We start from the raw sequence: 15,821 nt of genomic DNA, 5'->3' as shown, positions 1-15,821 counted from the left end.
TTAAGCTCAAATGTAACTGTACCCCTCCCCAAAGTGTAAACACACAGCTAGTTGTTAAGCAAGTAAATTCTACTGTCACCTAAAAAATTATAAAATTTTCAGTCCCAACCAAACAAAACGTGAAAAAGAGCAAACCAGTCTGATGGTCTACTTCCATAAGTAAACAACACAATAAGAGAAAAAAAAATAGAGTATATAGCAAAATGAAAAATCCACAAATCAAGATTGACATAAAAACTTATCCAAGTTACAGATAAACTAAAGCTTCTCATTAACTTAGGCTAGGATTGGAAGCTAAGGTTAGTTCCAAATCTTTAATTGCATCAGAGAGTTATGAAATATAACGGCCAACTGTGCTCTGAACTTATCAAAATTGACACTACTTACTGAGATCCAATGGATATCATAAATATACTGGCAAACAGATTCACCCAGAGGCATATATACCAAAGCCACATATAACCAAGGACCTAAAAGCCCCCCATCATCACAAAAGGACACTTGTTAAAAGTACGTTCCAAAACAATAATTACATCCCCTTTGGGACCTGATAACCTACCAGGCTGCCTGCAACCCTGGTAATGTGCTGGTGGACCTTGCCTCACAGCTGTTTAACTTGAGCTATTCCACTGGCTTTGTCCCCGAAGTTTGGCACACAGCAATTACGATGCCTATTCACAAGGATGGCTCCTCCATAGACCCGGGAAATTACGGAACATCAGCCTGACAATCCTCATCTGCAAAGTCATGGACTAGGGTCATAATGGACTTGATAATATTTTTTTTTACATTGGAGTTTATCAGACTTGAATCCTAGCAATTTGACTTTAAGAGCAGATCCTGTTTAATGACTGTGGTAAGTTTGTTCATGGCTTATGCAACCTAAAATAATGGCGACTGTGTCCACAGCATACCTCACCTCACTAAAGCATTTAATACTGCACCGCATGCCAACCTTATCAACAAGCTGAGTGCCAAATTGATTGCTATGTGGTTTGTAGGATTTGATGGAAAGCACCTACACTGTGAGGTGCAGTGTCAGACATGATAAAAGTATCCAGTGATGTACTGCAGGATTCCATGCTATAACCTTTGCTATTTGGCACATCTCATTTTCATTTAAAAAAAATCAATAACTGTGGTTAAGTTTGCTGATGGTTGTTAACAGTGTCTTATACTTGTATTCCTCTTCTGATCTGCAAAAGCTACACATGTTAATAGCTGGTGAACTGACAGTGGTCTGAAGCTTAATGCTAAAATATGTAATATTGTTGCATTTAGCAAACACTTGCCACCCAGCTTATAGTATACAAAATACCTATCCCAAAATGAGACCTTGGAACATGGGTGGATAACTCCCTCTTCTTTGACCATCATCTTGCAACAGTAGTTAGGAAATCCTTGTCTGGCACAGCTGATTGTAAAGGGTATTTCTTCTAGGTCTAGAGAAGTCTTGACTTCTGTGTATTCTGCAGTCATCAGGCCCAAGTACTCTCCTTTGCGGTGTACCTTACTAAAACCTATCAAGAGGTTAGAGAGACCCTAAATATCCATAACAAAAAAAGACCATGGGAGTAAAGGGCCTTGGCTATCAAGAGAGGCTAAACAGGCCTTGTGCTTGTATTGTGTCCTACAGACTCCTTGGGCCTTCTGGGCCTTTTAGGTGTCCAGTAGACCAAGATCTCTTCTGTCTCCACATGTCAAACAGGCATTTTAGTCCTGAACCAAAGAGTGGAAACTGCTTCTGCAAGCAATGAAGTCACCGAGGAAAGATAAATTTGTAACACAGTGACTACCTCTTCTCCAGAGCAAACTTCCTCTCCAGATCAAGCAGTGTGACGCACAGTTTTTTCTTTTAAGAAGGAATGGGGCAGTTTGTTGGGTTTTCGTAGATCTACCCTGATATGACTGTCTTATTGCTATTTGGAAAAGGAGGTGAGGTTTAAGAGTGAGTATTGGTAAAGTGTAAATGGGTCTATGAATTTTACCCTGTGCGTCCTCCATAATTGTAAAGTATACCCCCCATTTTTCTAACTCTCTTACCTTTGCCAACAGCTTTCTTCAGTTCATATCCCTTGCTTCTGTAATTATTGAGTATAATTTAACCACTAACATTTTTTTCTCTCCCTTAATTCTAGTCCCTCCATTTCACTTTTTCTTCCCGTAACCACTAAAGACTTAATGCACTGAAATTTTAATTTGGAGTGTAACTGAATTATGGAAAAGTACCAGATCTGTGGCATCTCCTTGTAACTCCTGCCAGCAAAATCTTAGTCATCTACTGCAAAGAATGTGACTACTTTGAGGGTCTGTCCCCCACTCAAGCATTCAGTTATATTTTTGTCATTTGAACAAGATTATCTGTTATCAGATGGAGCAAATATGGGGGAACCTGGCATCCCGTCTTATACTTCTTTCAAAATTCACAGGATCTTGAGATCCCATATTCATCATCATCCTTTCAAGTGCAGCTGTAGCATGTTGACACCCCCTCTCCCATAAAAAGTCCTTCTCTCAACTACTAGCTTGGAGTATTGAACAGAAGATCCCACTGATCAGTATTAAGTTTTCTGAATATTGACACTGTTTCAGCCTGCTTTACAGTTAATTTTACTGTCCGCTTCCAACATTCTCGAGGTGGAATTCTTTTAACAAAACATGATTTCTATTGAGTACTTTCTCTAGTCTAGCCATTAGGACCCTTGCAAGCAAATTTGCATTTACTTGGTATTGGGCTAATGTTCACTGGATTCTCTAGATCTGCATTCTGTTTTCATAGTACAACAACTGTTGCCTTCTTCATAGTGTGAGACCCTTTCCCTCTTTAAAAATCTGAATGTTACTGCTAATGTGGTTCCAACCTCTAACACCACATTTTTTATAAAAGCCCACCAGGAATCCATGTGACACGCTGCTTTACCTCCCCTTCATAGTAATTAATGGCTGTCATTGTCTTCCAATGCCGTCTCCTTTTCTCCCTTCCTCTGAAGCTGTTTCTCCTAAGCATTCCTGCAAGTAATTTCTCAAACCACAAATTTTGTTGTACACCTCCTTTTAAAAGATCTGAGAACATTTCTTTGTGTTTTATCCTGCAGCCACTCTGCTGTCTTTTCTACATTTAATCTTCTGGAATCATTCCAGCTTCCTTTGCTCCTTCAGACCATACATTAATAAAAATATTTCCTGACTTGATCTGCCACCTAGCACACCTTTAGTCTAACTCTGCGTTCATCTGACACCACTGTCTATGTATATTCTTCTGGGGTTTATTATTCTTGCCAGCACCGGTTCCATCCTTACCTTTCAGCTTCTGTAATTTCTGACAAGTGTCCTTCCCCACCATACCTCCTTACATATCATCCCATGTTACTCCTTATTCCTTTATTCCTTATGTGATGAAATTAGACAGTCATTTTTGCTAGCATGTCTTGTTGAGGTTTTGTACGTAATTTCAGACTAGTGTGTATTATATGCTGGCATGACTAGCTGTGATATTGTAAATAAGTTCTTACATTTCTATTTATAATTTGTTTGTACAGAATGTTTTAAAGAATTCAAAATAGTTGCTTTACATTTCTAACTACACATATTACTGAAGAAGATTCTAAATGCAGACTCTCTGAATCAGCTGATCCGCAGATGGTGTCATCGGAATGTTGACAGTTGCTCAGTGGTATTGTCATTGACTGAAAGACAGGAAGGAACTTTAGCAAACAGCCGTTGGTTGATTTTTAAAATATGAAATGAAAATTAGAACTGGAATAGTTGTGACAGTTAAGCTAGTCTATAAGAGTTTGCTGAAGACAGTTGAAGTTGGTTGTTGTCAGTTAACCACCGGTTATAGTTGTCAGTTGTACTGTGCAGTGGATACCCAGAAGCACTCACCAAGAAATGCAAGTCTACCTTTTCTCTGTTGTAATAATTTAGTTTAGATCAGGGACAATGTTCTTAAGATAGGAAAATTATAACTAATCAGTTAGTTTTTCTAAATGTTGGATTTCTATCCTTCAGTATTGATTTCATTTTCTTGGTGATGGAGTTCTGTTTGTTTATTGAAAAGTACTGTTTTATAATTTTTAATCATTTTGCTCAGTATTGAATGTTTTTATTATCTTGCATTGTGGCTGGTCAGTCAGTGTTTTCTTTAGTGATTTGAACATGCGTATACCTGCTTTGATTTCCTGGGCCAGTCGAAAGCCTGGCTGCTTTAGATCATTTGTTGCTAATTGTTTTAATATCGAGTTTTAATAATTGGACACCCCTTTAAAAGGGCATTAAGGCTGTCTGATTGGTGGAAGTGTGTTATAGTATTATTTTGGGGAAGGGACACAGCTGGAAGTCTGTGTCAAGTTTTTCCAGAAGTGTTTGGATGTGTGAGATTTAATTTAAGTTTGAGTGTATCAGAGGTCTTAAACTGGGGCACATTGCTCTGGAGTGTGTAATAAGGATTTACATTAGGGGTGGACAGAAGTATACAGTCCAGTCCCAGATTGTAGAACATGTTCCTGTTGTGCTCTTAGGGGAAATTGTGAAATTTTATTCCTGTTTAAGTGACAGTCTCGCGTTGGAATTAGTAGTGTGAATTGAAGCTTCTTATTTACTGACTCAGGATAGTGAGGAATGTCACATTATTGTTAATAGTCTGGTGGGGTATTGTCTGGATGTCGCACCTTAAATATCACCCCATGTTACTCCTTGCTCCTTTATTCTTTGAATATCATCCTACATTACTCCTTATTCCTTTACTGATCTCTCTTCTGACACCTGTTTTATCATTCCCTTTGGCCATGTAAGTTTATGTACCCCTCTCCATTTTGTGTGCTCTTGACAGTTATAATGCCACTTATAATTACAAAAACAGGGTACTGGAAGAATTTGTAGAGTATAGATTAAGATCTGTATATGCTGAATGTCACTTTGTATTAATTCCAAGCCCAGAAACAAATACTTTAAGAGAGTAGTGAAGTAACATTTCATTCCATAAATACTTTTTATTACATCATTTTTAAATTTCTTTTTTTTTAGGTATGTCTGATTTTCAATACCTGGCAATGCATACGGGTCATAATGGAGAGCATATATCCATGTATGATAAAACTTTGCTGTGGAAGCTAGAGACAGAAGAATTCTTTACTAAGGATGTGCCACTGTTTATTCCACCACCTATCTTCTCTCGACTGGACACTCCTGTAGACTACTACTATCGTCCTGATATCCAGCACAGGTTAGTATTACCTCTTTAGACTGCTTTTTGGCTGTTTTGTTTCTGTTGTCATTCTGTTTTTGCAGAGTTTTGTGCCTGGTACGTTTTGTTAAGAGAAGCCAGCCTGCTTTTCAGACTTGTTTTTTTTTTTTCTCAGTGTAATTGGTTAATGTAGGTATTGTGACAAGTGACATATCGCTCAACCTGCATACACTGAAAATTAGGAACAAAGACCCTTGTAAAGTAGGAACATGTAGCTAAAAATCTGGACGTCTAATTAGCATAACATTTGAATTCCAAATTACACTTGACTGTTCCCACTTCAAATAGGAATGGGGGATACTGTACAGAAACATGTTTAAAAACAGATAATGTCCTTATATTTGTACATCATTTTTGTCATTACCAAAGGGACATTGACAACTTCCGATAAGCTTGTGGGCACCAAAAACTCTAGAGCTTTCCCCTTTACCCACAATGCACCTGGCTACATACCTCAGAACTCGTTTGCCGCTTTCAGCTTCAGACATGGTTGTTCTTTACTCTTGAGCTCTTTTCAGGTAAGTGAAACTTTTGATAGTTTTTTCTTCATATTTTTCTCCTCTTATTAAGTACTTTCTATTTTAGTCCTATCGCACCTCTTTTGACCATTTTCTTTGCTATCTTTTCATACTTTCATTACATCTTATTTACTATTGTTAGTATCTTCCGTATACCCTTGTGGTGGCTACTTTTACGTTGGTATTCCTTTTCCTTCTTCCTTTCCCTCTTTCATTATTTAAAAAAAAAAAAAAAAACTTTCTATCTTTACGTTGTGTGTGTGTGTGTGTGTGTGTGTGTGTGTGTGTGTGTGTGTGTGTGTGTGTGTGTCTGTGTATACTGATTGTTTCTATAGTGCTTTCCATGTTAGACAAAGACAGGCGGACAGAGAGGGTGCCCCTGCTGATTTTAAAAGGTGTGTTAAGTGCTGTCACAAAACACCTTATTCCAATCAGCACTCGCTTTGTGTTTTTTGTTTAGGTCATCTCCACCTGCAAGATTGCTCCATTTGCCACTCTTTTTTAGCCATAGGGCTCTAGTAGAACAGAAAAATAAGTTGGTTTTGAAAGGCTTGCTACCCTCCTCCTTCATAGAGACTGTTTCTTGGTCACCTTCAAATGATTCTATTAAACAAAAATTTTAAATCTTCCAAGTCCATTCCAGCTTCATCCTCTTAATCTCCTAAATCCTCGGAGGCAAAAAAGTGCAGCTCATCAGTGCAGATACCTTCCTTGTCTCTGAGCATAAAGAAATCAAAACTGTCTGTCTCACCTGGCATGTCGGAACACACAGCTAGTCAGTCAACGCCATCAGTTTCTGTGGCTCCATCTTCAGAAAAGAGAGTGCCTTTGACACTGTCCACTTTGGTGCCGACCAAAGAGTTCATAGACATATCCAGGTCCAGGTATTTTCCTTCAACTGACCCTTTTCCGGATAGGCTACCATCCCCTTTCCTGGATTGACCTTCCCCTGAAAAGTCCACTCATTCTTCCAGAAGCTTCACAGAGGAAGAGGAGGAAAGATGGGTGCAAGGAGTTACTGGGACCTCTGTCATACCTTGTCAGGTCAGGGACCTTCTACTTCCACCCCTCCAAGCACCTTTCCCCCTGCGACTTCTGCTGCAAGTTCAGGGATGTTGGTTCATATTTGTCCAGGGCCATTTGTGACTCTGAGTTCTCCGGCTTTGTTGGAACTGGACACCTCCCAGTATTGCACCTGTCCTGCCGGTTCCAATGAGTTTGATTCGACCCAAGTTTTTTCACAGTGGTCTCTCCTCCTCAGAGCCCGGCTTCTGCTTTAGGAGACATCTGTCCCGGTTGAGGGGAGACTGCGGTGCCGACTAATGTTCTTATAGGCCAAGGCTGCCTTCCTACAGCGGGTGGATTGGCTTTTGATAGGTTTGTCTACTCTGTGACATTAGTCAGTCCCCCCCGCTTGTGACAACCTGCCAAGTCGCTCCTTGCTACAGAGCCTCACCCACTTCCTCCAGCTGGACAGCTGGTGGCAAGGCCTCAGGGGAATCCACATGTGGGTGCGTCATCTACTGACAACCTCCCCAGACCTTCCCACCGAGGATGTTCTTTGGAAGAAGTGTAAGAGGAAATGCATTGATTCCCCTGAACAGACAGATTTTGAGAAGGGTGACTGATCCCCACGATCACCTCCTGAACATGTCTCTTTTAGAGATATCTTGGAAATTTTGAAATGAAGAGATGGTTGGGAGTCCAGCAATCTTATGTTGGAGGAGTCTGTGTACCTGCAGGCCTTTGGCACCTGACCGTCTACCTCCTGGGTGACCCCGCCCACTGATGACCTCATTGAGCTGATCTCTCGCTAGGCGTGGAAGGCCCCCAACACTGTTGAGTCAGTACCCTGAAGACCAGACAAAATTATTACTGCAGCCTTAGACAAACCCTTCTGGACCAGGGACTTGCCAGTAGATGCCATGGTCGTGGCAGCAGCCACCAAAAAGGAACTGGCAAATGAGAGTTCCTCTATTCATCCTCATAACAAGAAGTCCAGGATGATGGATAGACTAGGGAAGTGAATTTATGCCTCATCGACCTTTAGTCTGTGGTCTTTGAATTATCTGACACATTTTAGAAGGTTGCAGAGGGATCTGATTAAAGAACTCCGCTACCCTCTCAGGAGCCATTACTGACAATGTTCAGGAGTCCATAACTTCACTGTTGGCCACCCTGACTTCCATTTCCAACTTGTCCATGAGGCTTATTGCACATGCAGCTGAAAAGAGGTTGAGCCATCAGTTCAGGCGTAGCCTTAAGGAGACCTGACTGGATCCATTTGTGTGCCTTTGCGGAACCTTTCAAGTCTGCATTCATCAATGCTTCTTTTGACGGCACTTCTTTATTTGGGCCTAAAGTGAAAGAGACGCTCACTAGGTGTGAGAAAGATGGAAAGGCTTTTTTTTCTGCAGTAGGCTTATGTTTTTCCACTCCTCAGAGACCCTTTTAGAGGAACCAACATATTGGTGGAAAAATGTGGTTTAAAAATTCCCAAGGCTCCTTTCCTGATGTACATAGTGACAGCTTCCCAGGGGCGGGGGGGGGGAGTACCAGTGGAAGACGCCACCCTCGTGGCAGAAGGGATCTGCAAAACCAGGGTTTCCAAGATTCTTTCTTTGGCAAACCCTTCCGATGCTCCTGAATGGAGGCCTGATTGCCCTTCTCTGGAGGCAGTCAGAGGGTAGCTTTCCCTGCACCAGAGAGCCTGGCTACAGATAATTTCTGACATACAGGTGCAGGGAATTATATCCAGAGGTTATATTGTACCCTTTTCACTCCATCCTACAAAAAAATCCAAGATGTTCCACCCAATCAGAGTGAGAAAGCAGCACTTGAAATACAAAAGCTGCTAGAAAAGCGAGTTATCCAAAATGCCCCCAGACCAGATAGGCTCCGGAATTTACTCAAGATTCTTTTTAGTGCCAAAAAGACAGTGGGCTGGAGGCCTATTCTAGATCTCAGCAAATTAAACAAATTGGTTCACCGAACTGAATTCTGGATGGTCACTGTTCAGTCCATTCTTCCTTTTTTGGAAACTAATGAGTGGATGTGCTCCCTAGCACACATCTTGGAGATCTATCACTTAAAAATGCACAGGTGGTTCAGGAGGTTCGTGCACCTCAACTGGGAGCCAGTCCCTACCAGTTCAGAATACTGCCCTTTGGTCTCGCCACAGCCCCCAGGGTGCTTACCAAATGCATGGCAATATTAACAGCTTACTTGAGACTTCACAGATTCCGCGTGTTTCCATACCTAGATGATTGGCTTCATCACTGCCACGTCCAGGCATCAATTCATAGAAGCCTGACAAATGTTCCTTCATATGTGCTCCTCTTTGGGAATGACAGTCAGCTATGAAAAATGTCATCTGGAACCTACCCAAGCCCTAGATTTCATAGATGCTATGTTAAATACAAAAACCGTAATAGCATGTCTTTCTCTGCAAAGATTACCTGATGATTCAAAGACAAGTCGTGACCATAAGCAGCAGTAGCAAAGTGTTTGCCAAATTAGTCCTCCGAACATTAGGCTCCATGGCAACATCACTAACTCTTGTACCCCTGGCCAGATATATGTGAATTGTACAGTGGTTGCTTGTGGCACAGTGGTCGATACTTTACCATTCGATGTCCACATCAGTTTCCATCACCATTTGCAAGAAAGATCTAACATGGTGGACTCATTCAGAACAAATTCTACAAGGACGTCCCTTTTCTCCCCTTAGCCCAAGGCCGCAGTGACCATGGATGCCTCTCTGCTGCGATGGGGGGGGGGCATTATAAAGACAGTCCAGGGCATTCTATCCCCGATAGAAGCTTCATTACACATCAGTGTTCTAGAGATGAGGGCAGTGCTTTTGACATTGTAAGCATTTCAGGATACTCTCCCTGAACGATTGCCATTCAAACAGATAACATGTCAGTCTGGTATGTCAACAAACAAGGAGAAACTAGGTCTTGCCCGCCCACTATGTCGATAAGCCCTAAGAGTGTGACAGTGGAGGATCTCATCAAACTGTTTTGTCATAGCAACGTACATTCCGGGGAAATCCAGTGTGATGGCAGACAGATTTAAGCAGGTCCATTTTCCTACCTCACGAGTGGTCCTTCAGTCAGTGTGTGTCTGATAGCAGTTTCCAATCATGAGGCCAGCCTTTTTTTTTTTTTTTTAATGCTTCTCCCAAAAGAACAAATGCAGCAGCTATTTTTCCATACCCCCCCCCCCCAAGTGGGGGAGGTCCAGAGGAATACTCTTCTACACAATTGGCCTCCAGTCTCCTTTTATGCATTTCCACCAATACCTCTGATTCCCATATTTCTGCAGAAAGCCATTGGGTTGAAGAGCAAGCCATCCTCATAGCCCCCCTTTGGCCTTGTCAGATTTGGTTCCCCTTCCTTTGGTCGCTTCTAATCAAACCACCGACAGGCATGGTTCACCCCGACATTCACTATCTCAAGCTGACTGCTTGGTTTCTCCACTTCCATTAGTAGCCAGACAACCTATGCTCTCATCCCCTGTTCAACGCATACTACTTTCCTCTCATAAGCCTTCCATATGAAAACTGTATTCTAGTAAATGGAAGAAATTTGTATACTGGGCTCTGCAGAACAATATTGAACCCTTCTCCGCCCCAGTTCAGGAAATACTTTAAATTTTTGGCATTGCTTTTTCATAAGGGGGCATGTTCTTCCACCATCAAAGTCCAACTTAGCAGCATTCTCCAACTTCCATACTCGCTTCCAAGATTCTCCTGCAGCATCTCACAAACTCTAAGTCCTCCTTGAGGTGTACTGTTATGTTACAACCTCCCTTCAAAGACCCTACTCCCCCTTGGGACCTCAACTTTGTGTCACAAGCAGTCACCCAACAACCGTTTGAACTAGCCCATGATTGTGATATTTAGTCTTCCAGGAAAGGAACTTTTCTGTTGGTAGCACTCACTTCTGCTAGAACAATTTCAGAGATTCAAGCTTCATCTAATGCCCCATATCTTAGTCTTTCATGGGGACAGGGTTTCACTCAGAACTAACCCTTCATTCCTGCCAAAAATGGTTTCCGAGAACAATATAAATCGATTTATTAACTTGCTGGTGTTTTTCCCAAACTACTCTAGCAAAGGAGAATATTGTTTACATTCTTTGGATGTACACAGACAATTACCTTTCTACTTGTACAGGACAAAAGACTTCAGAAAATCAGACCAGCTTTCCAATGCCTTCTCACTTTCCAAAATTGGGAGAAGCTGTATCCAAAGTTTCTTTAGCGAAATGGCTGGCTAACTGCATTTCCTTTATCTACTCGAAGTCAGGTGTTACACTTTCAAACCCCCCTAAAGGCTTATTCTCCAAGAGCTGTAGCTACTTCGGATGTTTTCCAAGCTTAGACCATCAATGGACGACATATGTGCGGCAGCAACATGGGCTAAACCTCATACCTTTATTGCTGTACTCATGGAGACCAGATCCAATCTGTAATGAGTATCATTTGGCTCAGTGGTGCTGCGGAACAACCTTCCTTAGTCAACCTGGGAAGTAAGGTAGCTGGGCAGTCTGTCCCATCCATTGAGGATAACATGAAAATTGACAACTTCAGATAAAGAAGTTCTGCACTCACCACAACATTCCATCTGAATTGTTCATTTTTCATGTATGCTTAACTCCCACCCTCCAACCCCCTACCTAATTCTTTTGGAAGAATGGATGGTCTCTGCCCTCTTTCACAATCTAGCTTATTGTTACAGTTGTGACAGACCCAGACAGTCTCCATTGGAAACATGGGAATTTTCTTTTTTCTTCTGCTTATTCTGTCAGCAAACTCGATCTGAGGTATTCAACCAGGTGCATTATAGATAAAGGGGGAAGCTTGAGAGTTTTTGGTGCCCATGAGCTTTAGCAAGAGGCCGAGTTGGTTATGAGGGACTGGAACTGAACCCATCCATTGAGGGTGCACGAAAATGGATAACTATGATAGAACGTTGTGGTGAGTACATAAATACTTTTACAGTTTAATGAACTGCATTTTTTTTTTTTATGTACTAAACTACTTCAAAAATCACATGATGAGAGAGATTCAGAAAATAATGCAGAGGGAGTAAATTGAGCATGAAAATAGGAATAGTCTTCCAAAGTAGGGACAGTTGAGTGGTCTGACAATTGACGTAGTTTTGCTTCGTTAGGTTGTCATCTTTATTACATATTAGTACAGAAAGGTCCTGGACGAGAGTGAAGTCCTTTAGGTTTCTTTCATCATAATTTAAAAATAATACACTTTTCATAAGATGAGTATTTTATATGAGTATTATAGTGGATGAAGGCATTCAGTCTGGTCTGTCCTTTTATTGAATTTAGCATTCTTCCTCCTCTTTTCTTGCCTGCCACACCTATTCTCGCCCAGTCGAATACCTCCATGAATTTTCTCATCATACTTATTTTGGTGGCTCATTCCATGAGTTCATAACTCCATGTATGAAGTTGAAGTGATTTATTAGACCCAGTGGCTAGCTGGTCACTATATTATGCAGCCTGTGCCATCTTTCTTTTCTGTTCAGGGTAATCCCTTTGCATGCTTAAAATGGTCCCTTATACCTTTCTTATCTCCAGTGAAGAGACCCAGCTTTAGTTTCCCTGTATTGCCTCCATAACTCCTCTCACTACTGACACAGTTGTGACCTGACTAGGGCATGATGGATGAATTGCTGCTGTGCTTCTTTATCCTGTTTCCCTGAGGATACAGTCTAGCAGAATTCTGTTTGTGGTTGCCATAGCCCTCTCAAACTGCTCATGGTGTCCTGTCTACTTTTGATAAAACACCTCCAGGTTGTTTGCCCTGTTGCTGTCAGCTCCACTGCTCTCCAGCTGATGGCTCACATCAAATTGGTGCAAACTAAGTACAGTAGTTTGTGTGTCTACATGGTTGCCATCGTTTTGGCCTGGACAGCCATGCCAAGTCCTTCCTTAGACTCCTTTCATATCCTCTGCCCCTGTCTTTGTGAAACCTAGAGATAGTTTTATCCTTTAGTTCCCTCAGATATGTCAGAAATGAACACGCAGTAAGAATACTGGCCCCAAAACGGGCCTATATGGGACACCATAAATCACTTCCTTATGTTTTACACTGTCCCACACTCCAACCTTGCTGCTTTTTGATTTGTCTCCTTCCTTTTCACTTGCATTTTTTCCTAGCTTTTAACTGTTCCTACTGCTCTATGGCCTGGCTAAATCAGGTGACTAGCAGCATACTGTCCAAATTCCTGAGAACCGTAGGACATAGGTCACCTGGTCCCTGTGCTGTTTTTTTTTTTTTTTTTTTTTGTATAACCATTTCTTCTCTCTGTGTTCATCAGCTCTCTTTCTATTGTAGTGTCTGTCCAGTGCTCTCCCCACTGTGTTGTAACTCCCTAATAGTATGGAGTCTTTCCCGCGCTTTCCTTTAAGATTGAGGCAGACTCTTCATTCAGTGTCGCTGCTTCTCTCAGTCTTTCATAATCCTATTCTTCTTATATTTCTTCATCCTTGCCATGTCTCTCAGGTTCTCCTTTTTGCAGTGTATCTAGAACACCTTTGCTCCCCTTCTTGATTCCTTCTGTCAGACTCCCTTTCAGCAGGCACCTTTGCTGCCTCCACATCCTTTGCCTTCTGCGTGTCTGCATGCTCTATCCCATTCATCTGGTGGATGTTCTGTCATTTAGCCTTATTACACGCTTCTCATTCTTCTGTAGCTTTGCTGGCTTTCTCTTGTCTTTTTTGTCCCTTCTTCAGATCCTTGTATGTAGTTTTTGAAGAGAAACTCTCCCTCAGCCGTTCTGTTATAAATAGTTTTCATTCATTGTCAGATAACCTCCTTAATTCAGTTAAGTGACTTGTTTCGTAAAATCAGCAAAAAAACAGTAAAGTAGAAAATCCTTACACTTGTGATCATTATGGTCTCTTTGGTACCAGTACTGTAGATCGTTGCTGGTCTACTGAAATGAGTTCTGCCCATCTGCTATTCTGTCATGTTGTGCCTGCCTGCTACAAGTCATTTATTCCTGAAATAGTAGGTAGTCTAGAAGGCATCCTTTAAAAGAAGAGTGTGGTCTTGGAGCTTGGAGAAGTGCATACTGTCCTCCTTGTATTTGAATGTTCATGTGAATTGAGTTTCAGGAGACAGATTGTTTTACTAGTTTGCAAAATTGTATGATAATTTGGTAACACAAGTAACTGTACTGAGTTGGTGAGAACCTTTGCTAGCTGTTGATGTTAAAGTTTGATTGTTGTCTTTATGTGATGTTTTGGAAGACTTTAAGCGTATTTTTGATGTCCAAGGATTTTGGGATAGTGGATGAAAAGTGAATGTGAAGTTAAAATGTATGGATAGTATAATTCATTTCCCAACAGTGGAGAGGAGTCCTTCTCTCTTGTTGAAAGAAGGGACAGGTTAAAATGACTCTGTAGAGTTTGCAGCACTTTTAGGGTAGAAAAGGTCATTAAAGGGATCAGTATCATACGGTATACTATAGTTTATGCAGCATGCGAGGATAAGATTTTCAGGAGTTGTATGTACCCCTCAAGCTGTAAGAATTGAAAGATGTCCTTCAAGGATGCATCTGCAGTCATAACATATGGGTTGTCCTGCCTCAGGCAGCCCTTCGGTCGGCCGGATTCCAAAGTCTGGGTCTGGCCTCGGCTGATGTCGCACTTCACCCGACGTCATAGCTCCTGGGGGTATAAAGGCATCAGCCGACGCCATTTTCCTCAGTCTTTCTTGCCGCGCGGTGCCCGAAGCAGAAGCTGTTCGCAAGTGCCGGTCGGTCAGATCCAGAGATTTCAGCTACCGAAGACTTCTAAAAATGCTAAGTACCCCGTTGGGGACTCTTTCTTGCCTCAGCCGATGTCAGACAAAGTAAATAATTGTTTAACTTGTGGGAAACAAATACCTCATAAGGATTTCCACTCTTACTGCCTTCCTTGCTTAGGCCCAGACCACAACGTATCAGCTTGTTTAGCCTGTGCTTCCTTCAACCGACGGACACTTAGACGTCGGTCGGAGTTTGCTGAAGAGTTTTTTGGCTCCGCTCTTGCATATAAAATGCCGTCGGCGACTCCGACTACACATTTAGCTAAAAAACGCAAGGAAAAGGACCGACACTCGCGGACCGCGGTTTTGGCTGAAACCACGGTTAGGCCTACCGCGAGTGTCTCTGTTTCGGCTGAAACCGAGACCTCGGTTCTCCCTTCGGCCGAAAGCATGCCTCCGACAACCGAGGCCACACAGGCCCCGGCTGAGTCGGCTACAGAAATTCCTACTGAAGAAGCAGGCACACAAGATTTGTCCGACACCATTCCGTTGGACATCTCTACTCCTGCACGTGGGGCAGCTAGACCCCCTGCTTCTATGTCTATCAAGGCCTTCTCCAGGGCTAAAGCAGCTAAACTTTCCAAGGCCTTACCTACAAAAGCTCCCTCTCACAGACCTACCTCCAGTTCTCAGATTCTCAGCCTTGCTGAGGACCTTATTTCTCTGATCAGGGGATCCCAACCTCACCCAGACAGGGCCTCACAACCCCCTCCTGAAAAGAGGCCTAGGACTGAACCCTCTGAACCTCTCTCCTCTGACTATTCCTCGGATGGTTCAGATTTATCTGACCATCAGGAAGGACCATACTCACCTTATGAGGATTCTGATGCAGAAGACTCCATTGCTTCTGCCTCCCCTCCAGAAGAATTTTCATTTGGGGAAACTCTACACTCAATGAGGGAACACTTCCAATGGCAGGGTCAGGATTTTTCTGATTCTAGGAAAAGGCTAAGGACTTTTTTACACTTAGCACAGCATAGGCCTTTAGCCATACCACCTGTACTATCAGTTCTTGATGATGCATACAATGATGCCAGTACTGCCCCTGATTCTCTTCCCCCGGCCCCTGCCAAACCTGACAGATACTACAGGGTCCCGGATTCTCACTACCACTTGTATAAGGCCCACGCTGCAGACCCAGAAACCATTTCTCAGGGCCCTAAAGGTGTTGCAGCTGCCTCTGCCAAAAAACCCCTACCCTCTGAAAGAGAATCAAG

At 42.3% G+C, this 15,821-nt stretch overlaps 1 protein-coding gene across 1 annotated transcript in view; it reads left to right on the top strand.

Annotated features, from left to right (window-relative positions):
- The window catches only part of LOC122791060 (general transcription factor 3C polypeptide 5-like), a 199,251-nt gene that overhangs the window by 140,176 nt on the left and 43,254 nt on the right, over nucleotides 1-15,821 (top strand). Inside the window, exon 3 of the mRNA XM_044058836.1 lies at nucleotides 5,026-5,224. Coding sequence (XP_043914771.1) covers nucleotides 5,026-5,224 — 199 coding nt within the window. The remainder of the gene's footprint in view (nucleotides 1-5,025; nucleotides 5,225-15,821) is intronic.

Source organism: Protopterus annectens, chromosome 16.part0, assembly GCF_019279795.1.
Source record: "Protopterus annectens isolate FY-2018-M chromosome 16.part0, PAN1.0, whole genome shotgun sequence".
Taxonomy (NCBI): domain Eukaryota; kingdom Metazoa; phylum Chordata; order Ceratodontiformes; family Protopteridae; genus Protopterus; species Protopterus annectens.
The sequence above is the reverse complement of the archived record's forward strand: the minus strand, read 5'-3'. Positions and strand labels throughout refer to the sequence as shown.